The sequence below is a fragment of the Solanum tuberosum genome, unplaced genomic scaffold (genome assembly GCF_000226075.1).
Source record: "Solanum tuberosum cultivar DM 1-3 516 R44 unplaced genomic scaffold, SolTub_3.0 scf00126, whole genome shotgun sequence".
Lineage (NCBI taxonomy): Eukaryota > Viridiplantae > Streptophyta > Magnoliopsida > Solanales > Solanaceae > Solanum > Solanum tuberosum.
Window position 1 is genome coordinate 163,907 of NW_006239051.1, and position 16,968 is coordinate 180,874.

Consider the following 16,968-nt stretch of genomic DNA (forward strand, 5'->3'; position numbering starts at 1 on the left):
AAATGGCCATAGGGTGATGTGATGAAATAACAAGAGAAGAATAAAGAAAGTTTGATGTGTCAACAAAAAGCTACCACTGATAGTAAAAACATGAAAATATTTGGAATCTTAATGAACTCCTAAATTAGCAAGTGCAAGTTCAGAGAAAGATTGTATAAGATGTTGAAAAAGACTGATGAGTTCATGAACTAGTATGGAAACTAATGACTTCAAGATATACTTCTAAAAGAAATTACAGAATGGCTGGACATCCTTTAGCAGGAACCCCTTTAGCCGTAGGACAAGCAGCCAACGGACATCCATCTATATTATTTCCCCACCAGTCGATATTGATATCTTTCGATTGTATGGTGATGAACAACAAGACCGCGATGAAAGCAGTTCCAGCATCCAGACCACCAGATAAAACATAGTTGTAACGTTCCCACAAGTGAGGCCAACGTCTGTAGACAACATAACCAGAAAGGAATGCTACAATCAGCCAACTCGTGTAGTTCACCGAGCTTGCTGGAGGCATCATGGCTGTTGAGCCCAGTAGTACTGGCATGTGTATGAGGGAAATCCATTTCTGCTTAGGGAAAATCTTTTGTGCCAACCAAACTAGTATAGGGGAAATGGCTCCTCCTAGAAAGAACCAATTGACATTGGAGTAAACACCAAGTGATCCAAATATTCTTTTTGGCCCAATGAGCCCCCAAATAACAGAGGCATCGTAGAAAACACGGTCCTGTGGACATTTCCACGGGCTGTTGGCTGGTAGCACGGAGACGTCGCAGAGATTTGGCACTGATCCCATGAGCCACCATGCAGTAATTGTGTATATGATTACTGATATGAATGTTCCCAGCATCTGAAAGAAAATAGAAGTCTATGTTAGAGTAGGTCAAAGTCCCACACTGGTTGGAGAATGGACTCGTGGCATATCAGAGCCAGATCCATCCCCGGCTCCCGGTCCACACTCCAGTTTGGTCTGGGCGTGAAGTGTTAGAGTAGGTCAAACTAGAAAACAATTCTTTCTTGTCCACACCAAGCATTAGTACAAGAAAACCTAATTACCTGAGCCATAAACATTGCCCTTGGAGGAATTTTCATGTAGTGACCAAGCTTGAAATCATAGACAAAACTAAGAGCTTGGGCCATGCTAATGTACCCATACACCTTGAACAGCATGTTAGCCACAGGGAATCCAGGGTACATATACCCCCAAACATACTCTGTGATGATATTAAGACCAGGTTGCTGATTCAAAATAGAAATAAAGTCAAAACGACACGAACATGACATACTAATTCAAACATAAAAGAGAGATCAGTTTTTGGGTGATTGAGTTACCTGGTTCGTAGTAGCAACAATTATTCCTATGGGTAGAGTGAAACCAAAGGCTATAACAAAAGCTAGCAATACACCCCACCAAGTTAATTGGAATGTTTCGAGATAATGCTGACAAATGAAGAAGATTAAGGCCATGTTTACAACAAGAACAATATGGAACCACCACATTGGAACCTGCTTGTATTTTTTCATTAGCCTTGTGTGCACATCTAATTTTTTTCGCTGGTCGAATACTTCTCTGAATCCATTCCACACTTCACTGCAGAATACATATTCTTTCAATCAGAGCCAAAAAAGAATTCCATTCAAAAGAAAACATTATCAAGGGATCTTTCGTTTATGGTCTGCTAATGCAGAGATTATAATGTAAAAGTTATACATTAGTCGTGCAACGATTTCTTAAGGGGTCTAGCATTCAATTTATCAGGTGATGCATACCTTCCGTGGAAGAGAAAAACGTGCACAAAAATAGCGCCAAGAGCAGCAAATCCAAGACCATATGTCATGGCAAAGAAGGTACTCAAATGCAACTGACCATATTGATTATAGGCAGCATAATCAAGCTGAAAGTGTGGATCAATGACTCCCTCAGTGTTGTATTCCGTCCCATTTACCGTGTAGAGGTCAGAAGAGAAAATTGGGAAAGTCTTGGCTTTGTAAACGTTGTACCAATAAGTGAGCGGAGTCATGAAATACATTACAAGTACAAAACCAACTCCAATATTGGCAGTGGCAAACCATGGACTAGCTAAAGGACTTCCAAGGTACGATGAAATGGTTGTCCAATCGAATCCTATGGCACCAATACCAAGGCCCTGCATACCAGAGCCCAACTGTTGAACAAAGATGGATTTGGGAGCAAACCAACACAGCCAAGAAAATGATGTCAACATCTGGAAAAGGTAACCAGGGAAAACGTAGTATGCAAAGCTGAAAACTAAGGCTATGAGGAAGAACTGTATCCGTGTTGTACCGCCTTTTGCTCTATTCTCCTTTTCGTGCAGAGCCCTGCACAATTATACAATACTAAGTACCAGCCCATGTGTAAAATATCTACACAACAAAAACTACATACAAGTGAATATTTTACACAATGGGTGTATTTTAACGCGTTGTAACATGTAAGTTATTTAATTTTCCATGTTGCTAGTACCACCTTCTAGTGATGGTTACTTGTAATTATCTTTTAGGCAATCTGATAGTTCGTATCATATTTAAAATCAAATCTATAGACAACCTGATATAACTAGTAACTAATCTACTATCATGGTGTAACATAAGCCAATGCATATATACCTGAATAAGGAGACCTGAACCAAACTGCCTGGCCACCACATTTCTGCTGGCTCAACAAGAAGCTTCCGGAAAATACCGGCCCAACCAAAACCTAACATCTGTCATTTGTTTGTAGATATATAAATAACAACAACATATTCAGTATATTCATACAAGTGGTGTCTGAAGAGAATATATAAAGGGGGAAATGAAAGAATGTAGCTTTTTAGTGACTTGTGTCAAATTTAGCTAGTAAATATCAACTCATAAAATATTTCAGACAGGTTTATAACTACAAAGGTTGAACAAGTAAAGTTTTTAAAGGTTGAACATATTGCATTATTTGATTATGGATTCATAATTTTTATTTGTTAATTCCTTCGGTCTCACTTAATGATAAAGTTACTATTTGAAGAGTCGAATGAGCTTTTCACGTGTCTTTTAAATATTTTATAATTATTGTGATTTATATACATGCAAGTTTTATTTTAAATAAATAGAAGATTCTACGTCTAAATTCACACCAAAATTAGATAATTTTATTTAAAAACTTCAGTGACTTTTCACATGTATATATCTATTATGTTCGAGTAAAACTATACTGAGTCAAATTACTCTCTCCACTCCATTTCAATTTTTTTGGAATGGTCAAAGGATATTTTATTTCATCATAATTTTTTTGAATTGATAACTATGTTGTGAGTTATACTAAGATTCCTTTATTTAATTTCTAATTATATTGATTTTATTTCAAAACAATTGAAGATTCTATATTATTTATTCCTCACAATATTAGGATTTGACCATTGTACTCCAAATGCACCAAACAAATTAATACAGAGGAAATAAATTTAACACACATATAATAAAAAATTTAATCAAACCCATCAAATATAATAGTTGAATATACTATGAAATAACAAAAAAGCATGTAAAAAAAACTAGATATTTTTTCTTTTATTAAAAAACAAGAATATAATAACTAGAAAAAGTTACCTGAGTTGTGGCCATGATAAGCAATGCTGGAAAAAAATCAAGTGGTCTCTTATAGTAAAGCTTAACAGCACTCAATATATGCGTAGCATAAACAGTTCCAGCGCCAGCATTAGCGAAAATCGTAATCAACACGTGCTCCTTAATATTAAATCGGCCCGGATTGAGCGTAAACGCCCAACCCGTGCCCTCGAAAAACACCCTCTTTGTTATAATTTTCGCCATTAGGTGCCCAATAGGCACCACTGCGATCTGAACCGCTGTCGATGAAATCGTCAGCGGTTGAGTACGATACCAAAAAAACTGATTCACAAAAGATAACAAAATACAAGAAGTGATCCCAAGGAACCACATTCTAAATGTTAATACAGGTGTTGTTGGATCATCAGTTTTTGGCACTGTCATTTCTACTTCTTTAATTGGGCATTCTTCATCATCATTATTAGTCTCCTCTTTCGATAAATTCATTTCATCAACTTGTATTTCTGCCATTGAAACCTTGTTCTAAAAACCCAAAAAAATTGTTTGTATAGAATGAAGGATAAGATTAAAAGTTCTTGTACCTAATTATCATACGTATTTGGTAAAAAAAATATGGCTAAGTACGGAATATTAATTGATTTAAGAAGAAAATAAGAATTGGCTATAAATAGGACTTTTAGAGAGGAAAAAATGATGATTCATTATCTTTGAAAGGTGCAGTGTTTGGGTTAAGGTAGGTAACTATAAAGTATTTTATATATAAAGGATTATGAAGATTTGTTTTAGTAATTTAAAGTGTGAATTTGTTTGAGATATTTAAGGTAAAGAATTAATTGATTGAAATGATGAATATTACGTTGTCAATTGTGAGATTGATCTTCTATATACAACTGTCAAACAATTAATTTTTTTTTATTAATGTGAAATATTTGAATACGAAAAGGGTGGGAGTTGGGAGTTTGGGGGATATTACCTTGATAGAGCGTCCATCCGTCTATCTTTACTTGTTCACTATATTATTTTGAAATATCCAATAATATTTGTTTATTTTGCTCTTATAAGTATATATTATTCATTTTTAAATAATTAGATGACTTATATTTATAGGGTGATTTAGCAAAATTACCCCAATCATTTAGGTGGTCCTGAGATAAAAATTTGGTGTCTTGTTTGGTTGCCATGTTTGGATAACTTATCCCACCATTTATACGATAGTGATAGGATAAGTTATCCCATATACATAATGGAATAAGTTGTCCCAGGACCGTGTTTCTTAGATAGAGGGAGTAGGAGTACTATTGTTTCAGTCACTAGTCATTACTATCTTCTTCTTCAAGTTTATTATTAGTGTTATCGTATAATTTGAACTTGCTATTTTTCTTTTTACCATTATTTTTTACATGTCTTTCATTATTTTTTTCTTTTGATATGCTTTACTAGATCCGAGGATCAATAAAAATCTGTCTACCTTCACAAAGTTGGGGTAAGTAAAACCATATACACACCACCCTCTCAAGACTCTACCGTAAAATTACCTTGTTGATTTAAGCCAATGCTTGAATCAGGGAAGGCACACAAGCATGTTGTTTAACTTACTCTGCTTTTATTTCCAACATATTACAGCGCAAAAAGTTCTGTTTTCTTGCTACAAATCCGTTTGTCCATACATCTTATTTCACAATTTTTAATAATATTTGAAGATTATTTCAAACAAGTGTTCCAAAAACTATGTTCTCCAGCGTATTTACTTTCTTTTGCCAAATATTTCCTTTGCAACGTCCGCTCGAGGTTTTAAAGCAAAATACCAAATAGTGTCAACTATAGGAAACAAGTCTGAGATTTTTACCACATGATCAAACAAGCAGCTCTACAAATAGTACAAAGTACTTCCCACTTATCATTAAAGTTACAATGGTATATTATAAATAACATCCTACGCACCAGATAAAACTGAAATCATCTTTCAGCAATCAGGATATGAAATATAACAACACCCGTGTTCTGCAAAGGACGACGCAGAAATTGACACGGAAATGAAGACTACCATTTCTTCCCATGCAAGGAGAAAAGGCTGGTCCTAATGAAACCACCCATTCAGAGAGAGAGAGATGTCAAACACAAAACCGCAAAGCTGGCATAACATCTAAACATGTAATCTCCGAATTCAAGTTGGTCCTACAGAGAGGGTCGTTCCAAAATTTAGCTCGATTGATGAATTGGTAACATAGTCTTTGATCGTTAGTAATAAAGGTCAAGCGCACATAGCCTAGCATATCACCTGTAAAGATGCATAATTCAATGCTTTCCGCGATACCCACCACCTGACCTGGCACCAGGACGGCGAGCAAATTGCAGCCTTAAGTTGGGAGAATCACGTTCATGCTCGTCCAATTTATAACCTGCAAGATTGAGATACAGTATCTCATGCCGCGCACATCATTGACCATTTAGGTACAGACGCACAAACATGTAATTTAGTGTTTGTTGTCCAAAAACTGGCATGGGATCACTTTATAAAATTAATGCACGAAACCAACCCGTGAAATTTGCACTGGAATTCAATCAGGTCATGCAAAGTCAAAAGCATGCCAAAGCTATAAACAGGCCTGCAAATCTTCTTTTACCTTTAAGGAACTCCAATTCCCTTTCAATAACTAGAAAAAAGTTTAACCTGCAAGTCCCTCGAAGAAACAAGATGAAGAACTACAGAAGAGGTGAAAAAAAAATGACTACTCCCTCCTTGTTAGAGTCAAGAAAGATGAGAAACCTAATTCCTTTTGGCAAATCATAACGTTTTTGGGTGTGCTTCAATCGGACTGCAGATTTGCTCCCCACAAACCAAACAGAAAGGGAAGAAATAAGACGAACAATATCTATTAAATTGGTTGTCTAGGGCTACATATAAGAATAACAAAGTCATTTTTGTCTATGAAATCTTCTGTTTTCCACAGGAATGGCTGGAGAATCTTTCATGCTAGAAACATAGAAGCTATAAGTCTCAGATGCAAGTAGCCAAATAAAGAGTGCAATCACAGAAGAGTCTATGATCAGATGCATCCAGTGAAAAAAAGAGAACAAACACTATGAAATGATCGAAAAAGTACTACCAGCATTTAAGCTAGCTTTCACAGAGCCTAATTAAAGAGTACTGCATAAGATAAATAATGGTCATGATTTGCACTTGCACTCTGGACGGGAAAACTTGCTAGAGAAAGCTAAGTTAGAAGCTATGTTAACCTTCCATTTCCTTACAGACTGACTTAAATGCCAGGTAGTTCTTAATTTTATAGCCATCATTACCCAAGGCCTTATCAACCGAACAACTGTCCACTGCATCCCACACCTCTTCCTTCCCAATTGCCCTCTCTAGCCACTCAACTCAGTCTTTCAGCTTCTTAAAAGTGTATCCCTACAAACTTTGGTTGTATCTCATCAATAAGTTAGCTCTGATAGAAGACTGACTATACTACAAGCCTAAAACGAGATAAGTCACAAGATTAATTTTACTGATGGCAGGTATGGAAATCTCACCTTGTAAAGTATCCATCGCAGTGGCTGCATGGGGTGGACTCATAAAATCAACAAAGCAAAGAACAAATGGATGCCCTCCTGGCTACATAAGTTGATGGAACAGAGTATTCCTGAGAAATCATCATAATAGAACTATGACTAGAAAGAAATCTACAGGTGTGTCCTTACATGTCGTGACTCTTTGATCACCAGTCTAACTTCTTTGAAACCTACGAATGGTCGAAATATATCTGCAAACTGGAGTCAAAGAAAGAACTAGAATGGTAACTAAAATAGTGAAATGGGAGAAGCAGTATAGAAGGATACGTGACACCTCTCTTCGGGTGCAATTAGCAGGCAACCCCTCCACAAACAATGTACTGCTAGCCTCAGGTGGAAGAGGAACTTCTGGTCTAACACCTCCAAACTCAATGGTCCTGTTTCTAGCAGCAACTGGTTCTGATCCCACAGTACCCATAACACGTGGACCGTCAATAGAATGACTGCCTACTCCATTACTCATGGATCTTGCAGAGTCACCACCAGCATACGAAGAATTTTGCTGATAAATTTTGAACTATATATTAGACTAATACATCATCAAGGAACTGAGCTTAAAAGAGCATGAAAATTAACCACACACAAACGAACCAAAAATTAAGTACCCCGCTTCGCAAGTATTGTTCATAGGATGTTTCAATAGGATCCGTTTCTCTAATGGCATGATGCATTCCTTGTACATCATTGTGGCTATGACTGCCAGGCATCTCAGGACCACTTGGAACATCTATGGGGAGACAACATCAGATCATGGCATTACTTCCAAATAGAGAAGAATTAGCAATAACTCCAATAAGCACACTCATAGATAAACAAGCTAATAGGAACACACGTACAAACAAACAAGAAAGTGGTAACCTAAACTAGGCAACATGGTGTTCAAACATTAGTCAGAATCAACAGGAAAGAACAGAATGGAAACCAAGACAACTACTTGGAGAAGATTTGTCCACTTTCCTCTTAATAATTCAGAAAAATGTCCCAAGGTCTAATCATCTGCTGAGATCAAGGGATCTTAGTAGCTCAATTGGTTGGCTACCAGGACTTTCATCCCATTGGTGAGTGTTCGATTTCCCACCTTGTAATCCCCTTTCCATTTCCCCTTCTCCTTCCCCTACCCCCAATTTTTACTGCTGAGATTAACCACATTGCGTATATATAACCATTTCTATCTGAGGTAACAAAAAGCTCCTGGCAACCAAGGTAAAGTTTCAGTTGATCATCCAATTAGGCCAACCGATACAAAAAATCACATCTTTAACTTGTTCCTCTTACTTCTATGAATGAAGTCCTTAAAAAAAAATTCTTTTCAATTGCTAGCACAATAAATACTTTTCTTTCCGACTGGATTAAAAAAAAGGGAAATTTACCTTGAGCATTGGGATAAAATCATCACACAATAGATCCTCTCTTACTCACTTTAATCTTACTAATCACCTATTACTTTAATTTTGTAACACCGGATTAATTTATGAACATATCCCTTTAAAAAACCTAGCTTTTGCCAATTTTGCCAATTCAGGGAAAGATCAACGATGTGAACCAAATTAGCAAAAAATAATCACTTGAAAGAGCGAAGGGAAGTAGATGAAAGGTACCATTTTCGGTCCTCGGGCGTTTTGAGGGGACCGGAGGAAGAGATACCGGATGTATACGGCCGTCGGTGACTCTCCAGTAAGCATCTGCCATTTCGATGGAGAATAAAAAGGAATTAATGACCCAAAACACCTCGATTGGCTGCTCAAAGATTGGAGTATATCCCGATTTTACAGTAGCTATAAATCCGTCAACGATCTTCTCTGTGTTTTTTTTTCTTCTAATGTACTTCTGAGGAAACAAAGTACGCAACGAAATTTTAGTTCTCTCTTTTTTACTGTCCTTTTTTAGGTTGTACTTTTCGAAAGTCAATTTTAGAGACAGTAATAAAACGAACTATGGGATAGTTTTAAAGGCAGGGCAATTTTAAGGTTGTGACTTGTGTGGGGTGGATTGAAATGGGTTTTTTTAAAATTAATGCGGTGTGGGACAGATTGCAGGAAGGGTTGTTCGTAGTTACAGTTAAAAAATCAGAACGAACCGCAATTCGAACCTAGCCAATTAAAAAAATCAATATTTGATTTGATTTGATTTGGTTAGTTTTGGTTTTAAATTTTGAAAACCGATACTATTTGGTTTGAGTTTGATTTTACTAAAAAACAACCGCAAAAATAACCAAACCAAATTGATAAATTAAGTATATAAATTTTATAATTATTTGTATATTATTCAAAAATAAAATATAAATATTTTGTTAAATTTTAATCAACTTAAGTCTTTAACTTTACTGTTTTTTCAAGCTCAACACTTTAGCCCAACTATAACAATCATAATTCTAAGTCCATCAAAATTCATTTTAGTTTGGAAAAGTTACATGGATTGGTACATTTTAATAAATAATTACTGATTTTAGCGATACTTTTTATTTATTACTCCATTTATAGCAATACATAGCAAAATCTGCAATATGTATTAAAAATGAATTATGTATGCAATATATATGTATGATAACTGTTTTTTAAAATATATTATATTTGTTGATAAGAAACTGACACATTGTATTATAAGTGTATTAAAATTGATGCTATAAATGGTAAATATTTTTTTAATATAGTATATTTATGTAAGTTTCCCTTATAGTCTTTACCTAGCCTACTTCACATAAAATAGTCACATTTTATCTTAATTGAATCACTTTGTTCCTATAATGATAACTCTAGTATTACTTAATTGAGGTATTGAACCATCAATTTTTTTTGTGTGGATTATTCATGTATTAGGTGTTTGTGTCTATCGAGATATGTATATCCTCAAAAAAATTATTACTTACAAACCGAATAAACCAGAAAAACTAAACCAAATTGTACAAAAGCGACAATAACCAAACAAACGGTTATTTTTTTCGTTTGGTTTTAGAAATTTAAAAAATCTACTAGATTGGTTTGGTTTTGATTTTAATCAATAACCGATCCAAACCGAACCACGAACACCCCTAGTTGCGGGTCTATGCAATTTTATGTTTCAAACTTAATTATAACTTTTTACATGTTATAAGAGTGATGAAACATAATTTATCAATATATAATTTCTTTAAAGTCACTAAAATATTGAAGATAGTAAATGAAGATGGTTAAATCAAAACTAATACAATTTCTTACCTGCTTCCCAACTAAGCTCTAAAAATAAAATTTTAAGTTATTATTTATTAAATTAAAACAACTTAATGAGAAAATGATTTTTTTTTTAATTAATTTTATTTTTAGTATCAAACTTGATTACAAAAGAGAAACAATCAAAAATTTATGCGGGGCAGATTCATGTGAGGCGGGTTTATATGGGGCAGGGTAAAAATAAAAAAAGTTATCATGCGGAGCGGAGCGGCGGGTTAAGCTCGATCCGATCCGCCGCATCCTATCCCGCCCATTTGTCATCTCTAATCAATTTGATTAATTTTTAAAATTAAATTAAATTATATTAATTCGATAAATTAAAACTTCCTAACTCATACTCTCTTTGTCCCATTTTATTTGGCACTTTTTGGATTTTGAGACTCAAACAAGTCTGTCTTTGACCGTAAATTTTTCATAAATCTTTTAAATATTTTAAATTATCAATTATTGTGATTTATAGTACTTTTACATAGTTTACAAATATATAAATTTCATTTAAAAAAGATTAAAGATAGTGTCTATCTGGATTGTATTTTCCACCCCCTATCCTATCGTCCATCATTGTCAAAAAGCAATTGCTAAGAAAATTCATCTTCCTTGCACAGGTAGTAATACTAGTACTACTTTTCCACCGTAGAAAAACAACAACAATGAATTTGGCATCTCTAAATCAATTATCCCCTAACTTCCTCCTCCTATATATATAAATTGCATCTACTTATAGTCAGACTCAATCCCTTCTCTCTCTCTCTCTCTCTTCTTTCTTTTGTATTTGTATAGATACACATACTGTTAATTAATTAATGGCGGACGCTGCTACATATAATCACCCTTTGTTTAGCTGCAGAATTTGCCAGAATCCCATCGCTCTTCGAGATGATCTTCTCTCTAAACGCTTTGTGGTAATTACTCTTATTTTTTCACTACTAAGACTAATTTTTCCCCTCTGTTTATTTAATTAATCCTCCGTTGACTTCAATTGATCCATATAACAACATATACACAATCTAATTTCACATGTGAAATCTAGGAAGATAGAATACCGGAATAAAGGAGAGATAATTTTCGATAAAAATAAGACCAAATTATCTTTCAAAAAATGCATTCAACTTCAATTGATCCATACAACAACAACATATATACCGTCCAATTTCACGAGTGAAGTCTGAGTGAGTAAGGTAGGGTGTAGGCAGATCTTACTCCTAACTTGTGTAATGTAAAAATAGACTGTTTTCGATGAAAATAAGCCCAAATTGTCTTTCTAAAATTGTATTTAATCTATAGGCAAAATCAGGAGGAGCGTACCTTTTTCGGCATGCTATGAATGTAGTGGTGGGGAAAAAGGAAGATAGAAAACTGATGACGGGTACCTTCAGTGTTGCTGATATATTCTGCTGCAAGTGTGGGCAGGAATTGGGTTGGAAGTATGTTAAAGCTTATGATCCTGCACAGAAGTACAAAGAAGGAGGGTTCATTATCGAGATTGCCAAAATTCTCAAAGAATATTAATAAATTTATCACTTATTTATGTAACAAGTACTGCTTGATCGAGAATAACAGTGTAAATTAATAAGATTTCTGGTCATGAAAATGAGGTTAAAAACACTATTTTTAGTCTTTGTATGTTACCATGCTGTTGATATGTAAGAAACAGGGTAAGGTTCTTTGGCAATTAAAGATGATTTTCACTTGTTAATGTTAGAAAGGGATCTGGTATAGTCATCAAAACGTATACGGTGATTAATAATGATAAGATTATATATAATGTTATGACCAAAATAAGCAGGTGTAACTCGAAAGCTAGCAAAACAAATCTCAAAATATCACGAGTAAGAAGACAAACGAGAAACACATCAAAAGACACAAAAATTTAACGTGGTTCAGTCAATCGACCTATATCCACAAAGGAGATGAGCAATCCACTATATAAATATGATAGTACAAAATATAGAGAGAAATAACTTCAACCAATTCACTCAGAATACATGGAGGTTCACAAGTTCTCCCCCACAGCCAGAACTCTCAAAACCCTAGGACTACATTGTGAAAGCTAATTAAGTTAGAAGGAACAAACCTATATTTATAGAGTTCTAAAACTTTTCCTATAAGAAAAGGTGGAGTAAAATATTAAAACTTTTTTCTAAAAGGAAAACCTATTTATGGTAAGAAATCAAGTTAAATAAAACCCAACATATAATTTGTGGCCTAGTCAAATTTTCTAGCTGGTGTTCTGTATCCGTATAAGAGTTTGATTGTTCTAGATTCGCACTGCGTAAGGCCCCATTCAGGAAGCGCTCCCAATCAAAGATTTTTTCATACCCAACACTTGAATCTCATACCTCTAGTTAAGGAAATAACAATCTCTTCCATTACACTAGGTGGAAATAACGTACTGCACCACATTCTTTGATAGCACGCGAAGATAATGTAAAATCTTAAGAAACGTTTAGCTGAAAATGATGATGTCTTTCCTTTGAGTCAACTAATTTTAGTGGGGATCGGATATGGTTCAATACGACTGATTTACCCATTATTTTCCGGTAGACCCATAAGATTCTGTAGCTAGCGGGCGAAGTGTGCAGATATTATTTTTTGGGTCAGTGGTAGCTAACATTTGTTATATAAAAATTATGTGGATGAATAAATATATAATAGTTAATTAGCTAATATAGTTATACTTTTCATTAATTACCATTCGCGGCTTAATTTTAGCTATAATTATTGCGCCTCTCTTCCTCTCTCCTCTCTTATACATATACAAGTACAAATTATATTTATACAAATACAAATTGATATAATTGTATACAATTTATTCATTGATACAAATTGTATTTTATTAATACTATTGTATTCATTGATGCATATACATATTAATTATATACATACAATTATGTAGATATACAAATAAATTGATACATATGTATACCAGTTACATATATACAATTATCTAATAGATGTACAAATACAATTTGTCTCTCTCCGCTCCACCCTCTCTCGTTTGCCTCTCCCCTCCCTCTTACAATCTCGCTCGCCTCTCCATTCTCTATCATCTCTCGCTCTCCTCTCTCCTCCCTCTCCCAATCTCGCTCGACTCTCTCCTCCCTCTCACAATCTCGCTCACCATATATATAAATACAATCATTGATACATATGTATACCAGTTACATATATACAATTATCTGACAGATATACAAATACAATTTGCCTCTCTCCACTCTCTGCCCTCTCTCACTCACCTCTCCCCTCCCTCTAACATGTAGCTACGAATCGTAGTTAGCAAACTATAGATATGAAACCTAATTAAATTTATTTTAGTGGCTATTTGCGAAATTTCCTCTTTTTATAAGTTTATTTATTTTTTAAAATAATTTTGAAAATAACTCAGGCATATGTGGTTGAGGTTGAAATTTTGTTTGTAAATATTATTTTAAAGTTCAAGCATAGTGTCTGAATTTGTTTTGCTGATAAACAAATAAAATGTTCTCCGAATTTCAACAATTCAACACCCAAATCTACTTCACATCAGCTTAAAATTAAACAACCAAAAACCGAAAAACACCCTTATCCAAAGTCAACTTTTCAAAGTATTTTACTAAGGTCAAGATTAAAATTTAAAATAAAATTTATTTTAGTTTATATATTACAAAACTAAATAGATATGTTATCAGTACCATAAAAAATAGGAAAAATTACTAAAATACACGTCTAATGTTTCCTTTATTTTCAATATTTCCTTCTATTTCTAAAAACCTCTAAAATCCCTTATTTCTTTAATGTATTCGAGCTACATATTAATGTATCCGAGCCAGTATTATGTATCCGGTTTATTTTATAATGTATCAGAGCTACATATTATGTATCCGAGCTACATATTATGTATCCGGTTTATGTTATAATGTATCCGAGATACTCTTTAATGTATCTGAGCTACATATTATATATCCGGTTTGTGTTACTTTTTAAGGGATCAATGTAATTACAAACTAAAGAGGGATAGATTGTAATTTCATATTAAAACTATGTGATTCCTAAAATTTATCCTAAAAAATAACTATCTATCAAAAAATATATTCGTTAAATAATATTCTTATAATTTAATCCTTTATTATAACCTACGTAGAGATTGTTGAACGATCTTACTTTACCTCCTCGAGTTAATAATAAGATCTACGCGATTACATCGGATATGTTGTTGTTGCTGGGACTATTGGGCTTTACCAGGGCCATGTCCATCAATTCCCTATATATATTTGGCCCAAAATCAACGGGCGGCAGAGCGGCCATGAAATCGACTGCTGTACACAACAGTGAGCTCTCCTCTTCCAACAAAATCAACTCAAACAAAGAATAGCTACGTAATTGTTTCATCTTTATCCGTTCCTGATTTTCATGCTGGTAGGTGAGTCCAAGCAAAGAATAACAAACCTTTTACTTTTTCCCCCATTTCTGCTTTTCCTAACAAACATGATTTTGTTCTTGTGAATTTGTTTTTTACAGCTCAGATTCTTGTAATATTGTATTGTTTTAATTCGTAGCTTTCTTTATTTGATAAATATTTTAATATTGAATTGTTTTTCGTAATCCTGTCTTTGTCATATCAGCTTAAATTTCTTCTCAGTTTCGTGGTTGGTACTTTCACCAAATCCCTTATAAGAATTTCTATCGATGCCGTGCAAGTTAAACCTATCTGGGTTGTAAGCATTTTCTCTTTTAAGGTGAATAAATTTGTTTTTTTTTAGGTCGATTGGCTTATGCTTTGGCTTATTGCTTCCGTAGTGTAAAGGGTTTTGTTTTGTTGATTTTCGGGTTTAAATCTTTTGTTTTCTGTAGGATTTGGTCATCTGGGGTTAGTGATCAGTGAGGAATTTGTCATTGGATTTTTGTCGAATGGATGAATTAGTTGGACCTCGCTTGTACAGCTGCTATAAATGTCGAAACAATGTCTCTCTTCACGATGATATAATCTCTAAGGCGTTTCAGGTGATTGTTTTATATCTATGCCTCATTACTTCCTGTTGGTGTTTAGTATATATATGATTCTTGAAACTTGATGTATGATGGTTTAAGTCACAGTATTGCTGTCACGAGAACTTCAAAAGCATATTCATTATGCTTGCTATTGCTTGTATACGGAATTAGTTGGGGTCAAGCTTTGCGTCTATCCCTTATTATTCAGCACTAGTTCCCTTTCATTTGTATGTGATCAGTGCTTTCAGATGAATATTATTAACTAAATCCCTCTATTGTATTGAGCTCAAAGTAAAGGATGGGCTTAACTAGTAGTCAAGGAAAACCAAATGAGAAATGAAGAAAAATAAGTGGAATCAACTCACTCTTATTGATGCTTTTTACAACTTCTCGACTTAATTCCTCACGGGGATGTAATGATTGTTATTTTTAAGTCCAAGAATTAGTAAATGCATAAACATTGATCTGACAATGGGCAAGGAAGGGATATTTCTCTTTTGCACTTCAAGAATCAGATAATTCTTAACTAGTTAGTTTTTATTTGTGGTCATCTTGTTTCTGAGTTTAGGTTTTATCTGTGGTCATCTTGTTTCTGAGCCTCGTCCAAAGAAAAGAAATACTATTGCTTTTCAGGGAAGGCATGGCAGAGCTTTTCTGTTTACTCATGTGATGAATATTGTCGTTGGGGCTAAAGAAGACAGAACTCTCATGACTGGTCTTCATACTGTTGCTGATGTACTCTGTGGGGATTGCAATGAGGTTTTGGGCTGGAAGTATGAACGAGCTTATGAGCCAACTCAGAAGTACAAGGAAGGGAAATTCATACTCGAGAAATCTAAAATCGTTAAAGAGAATTGGTAGTCCACCACCAATTTCATTATTGATTCTTTATCTTAATACTCAATGTAAGTAATGTTTATCCTATCTATAATATCACTCGTTGTACAGAACATGCTGAACTGAAAAATTACAAATGCTCAATTGAAGTTTTGTACTTTCTGTTGTTTCATATAACTCATTGGTATGAAACTCTGTTAGTAAACAAATGCTATACTATTGCTTGAAGTTTTTATTATTCACAATTATCTTCAAACAGTAGATAGCTTCCTGAAGAGTCTGTGACTCTCTATGTGGTATTGTTCTGTGATAAATCAGAGCCGATTTTGGACAATCCCTCTAAATGGCAGGTTAGGATGCCAATCTTAAACCAAAAATTCAGGTTTTTGTATATGTCTACAGCCAGTTCTGGTGTCAAAAAAAGCAATGGCTAAGATGGCAGAGGCCTAGCTGTGACTATTGAAATTTCCTATTATAAGAGCTTGTAGAAGCTCTTGTTCCCCACACTTACAAATTGACTCCTGTTTAAATAATGCCAAGGGCATTAAACTTATTGGCAGTGGATTGTGAAATCACTATCTCTTAAGTTGGTAGATCCAAGATAGACTAGAATAACATTGGTGAACAATGAAATGATGAACTTGTCAGTCCTTAGAAAGAAAAGATGTCATAAATCATATAGCTATGGATTGACGAACATAGAACAACAGAAAAAGGTTGCCTCGCTTTTGCACGTTTTGAATATCTGTTTAACTGATCATTAGGTTCAGTTCTTGCTGCTTCTAGGAACAGAAAGAATACCAGT

The 16,968-nt window shown here is 34.4% G+C and overlaps 4 protein-coding genes across 6 annotated transcripts; 2 read left to right on the forward strand and 2 right to left on the reverse strand.

The window, feature by feature from the left end:
* Positions 1-148: 148 nt before the first annotated feature.
* On the reverse strand, positions 149-4,092 carry LOC102600161 (oligopeptide transporter 6-like). Its single transcript, XM_006350564.1, has 6 exons — positions 3,604-4,092; positions 2,629-2,726; positions 1,771-2,340; positions 1,333-1,591; positions 1,057-1,239; positions 149-850 (listed from the first exon to the last, which is right to left on the reverse strand). Exons 1-6 carry the CDS (start codon positions 4,090-4,092, stop codon positions 233-235), a joined length of 2,217 nt encoding a protein of 738 aa, XP_006350626.1. The 3' UTR covers positions 149-232.
* A 1,356-nt stretch (positions 4,093-5,448) lies between these two features.
* On the reverse strand, positions 5,449-9,002 carry LOC102590112 (RNA-binding protein 2-like). Its single transcript, XM_006350442.2, has 7 exons — positions 8,751-9,002; positions 7,758-7,879; positions 7,420-7,654; positions 7,282-7,343; positions 7,114-7,195; positions 5,861-5,981; positions 5,449-5,757 (listed from the first exon to the last, which is right to left on the reverse strand). The coding sequence occupies exons 1-6, from the start codon at positions 8,839-8,841 to the stop codon at positions 5,878-5,880; spliced, it is 696 nt and encodes a 231-aa protein (XP_006350504.1). The 5' UTR covers positions 8,842-9,002; the 3' UTR covers positions 5,449-5,757; positions 5,861-5,877.
* A 1,989-nt stretch (positions 9,003-10,991) lies between these two features.
* LOC102590658 (protein yippee-like At4g27740) lies at positions 10,992-12,059 on the forward strand. The gene is made up of 2 exons (XM_006350444.2): positions 10,992-11,260; positions 11,643-12,059. The coding sequence occupies exons 1-2, from the start codon at positions 11,162-11,164 to the stop codon at positions 11,865-11,867; spliced, it is 324 nt and encodes a 107-aa protein (XP_006350506.1). The 5' UTR covers positions 10,992-11,161; the 3' UTR covers positions 11,868-12,059.
* A 2,550-nt stretch (positions 12,060-14,609) lies between these two features.
* On the forward strand, positions 14,610-16,335 carry LOC102591011 (protein yippee-like At4g27745). 3 transcript variants are annotated; one of them, XM_006350445.2, is made up of 4 exons: positions 14,610-14,757; positions 14,960-15,073; positions 15,189-15,338; positions 15,960-16,335. In XM_006350445.2, exons 3-4 carry the CDS (start codon positions 15,246-15,248, stop codon positions 16,185-16,187), a joined length of 321 nt encoding a protein of 106 aa, XP_006350507.1. In that variant the 5' UTR covers positions 14,610-14,757; positions 14,960-15,073; positions 15,189-15,245; the 3' UTR covers positions 16,188-16,335. The 3 variants fall into 3 exon arrangements, with proteins under 3 accessions (XP_006350507.1, XP_006350508.1, XP_015165606.1); XM_006350446.2 differs by having other exon boundaries at positions 14,610-14,753; XM_015310120.1 differs by lacking the exon at positions 14,960-15,073.
* Positions 16,336-16,968: the final 633 nt, after the last annotated feature.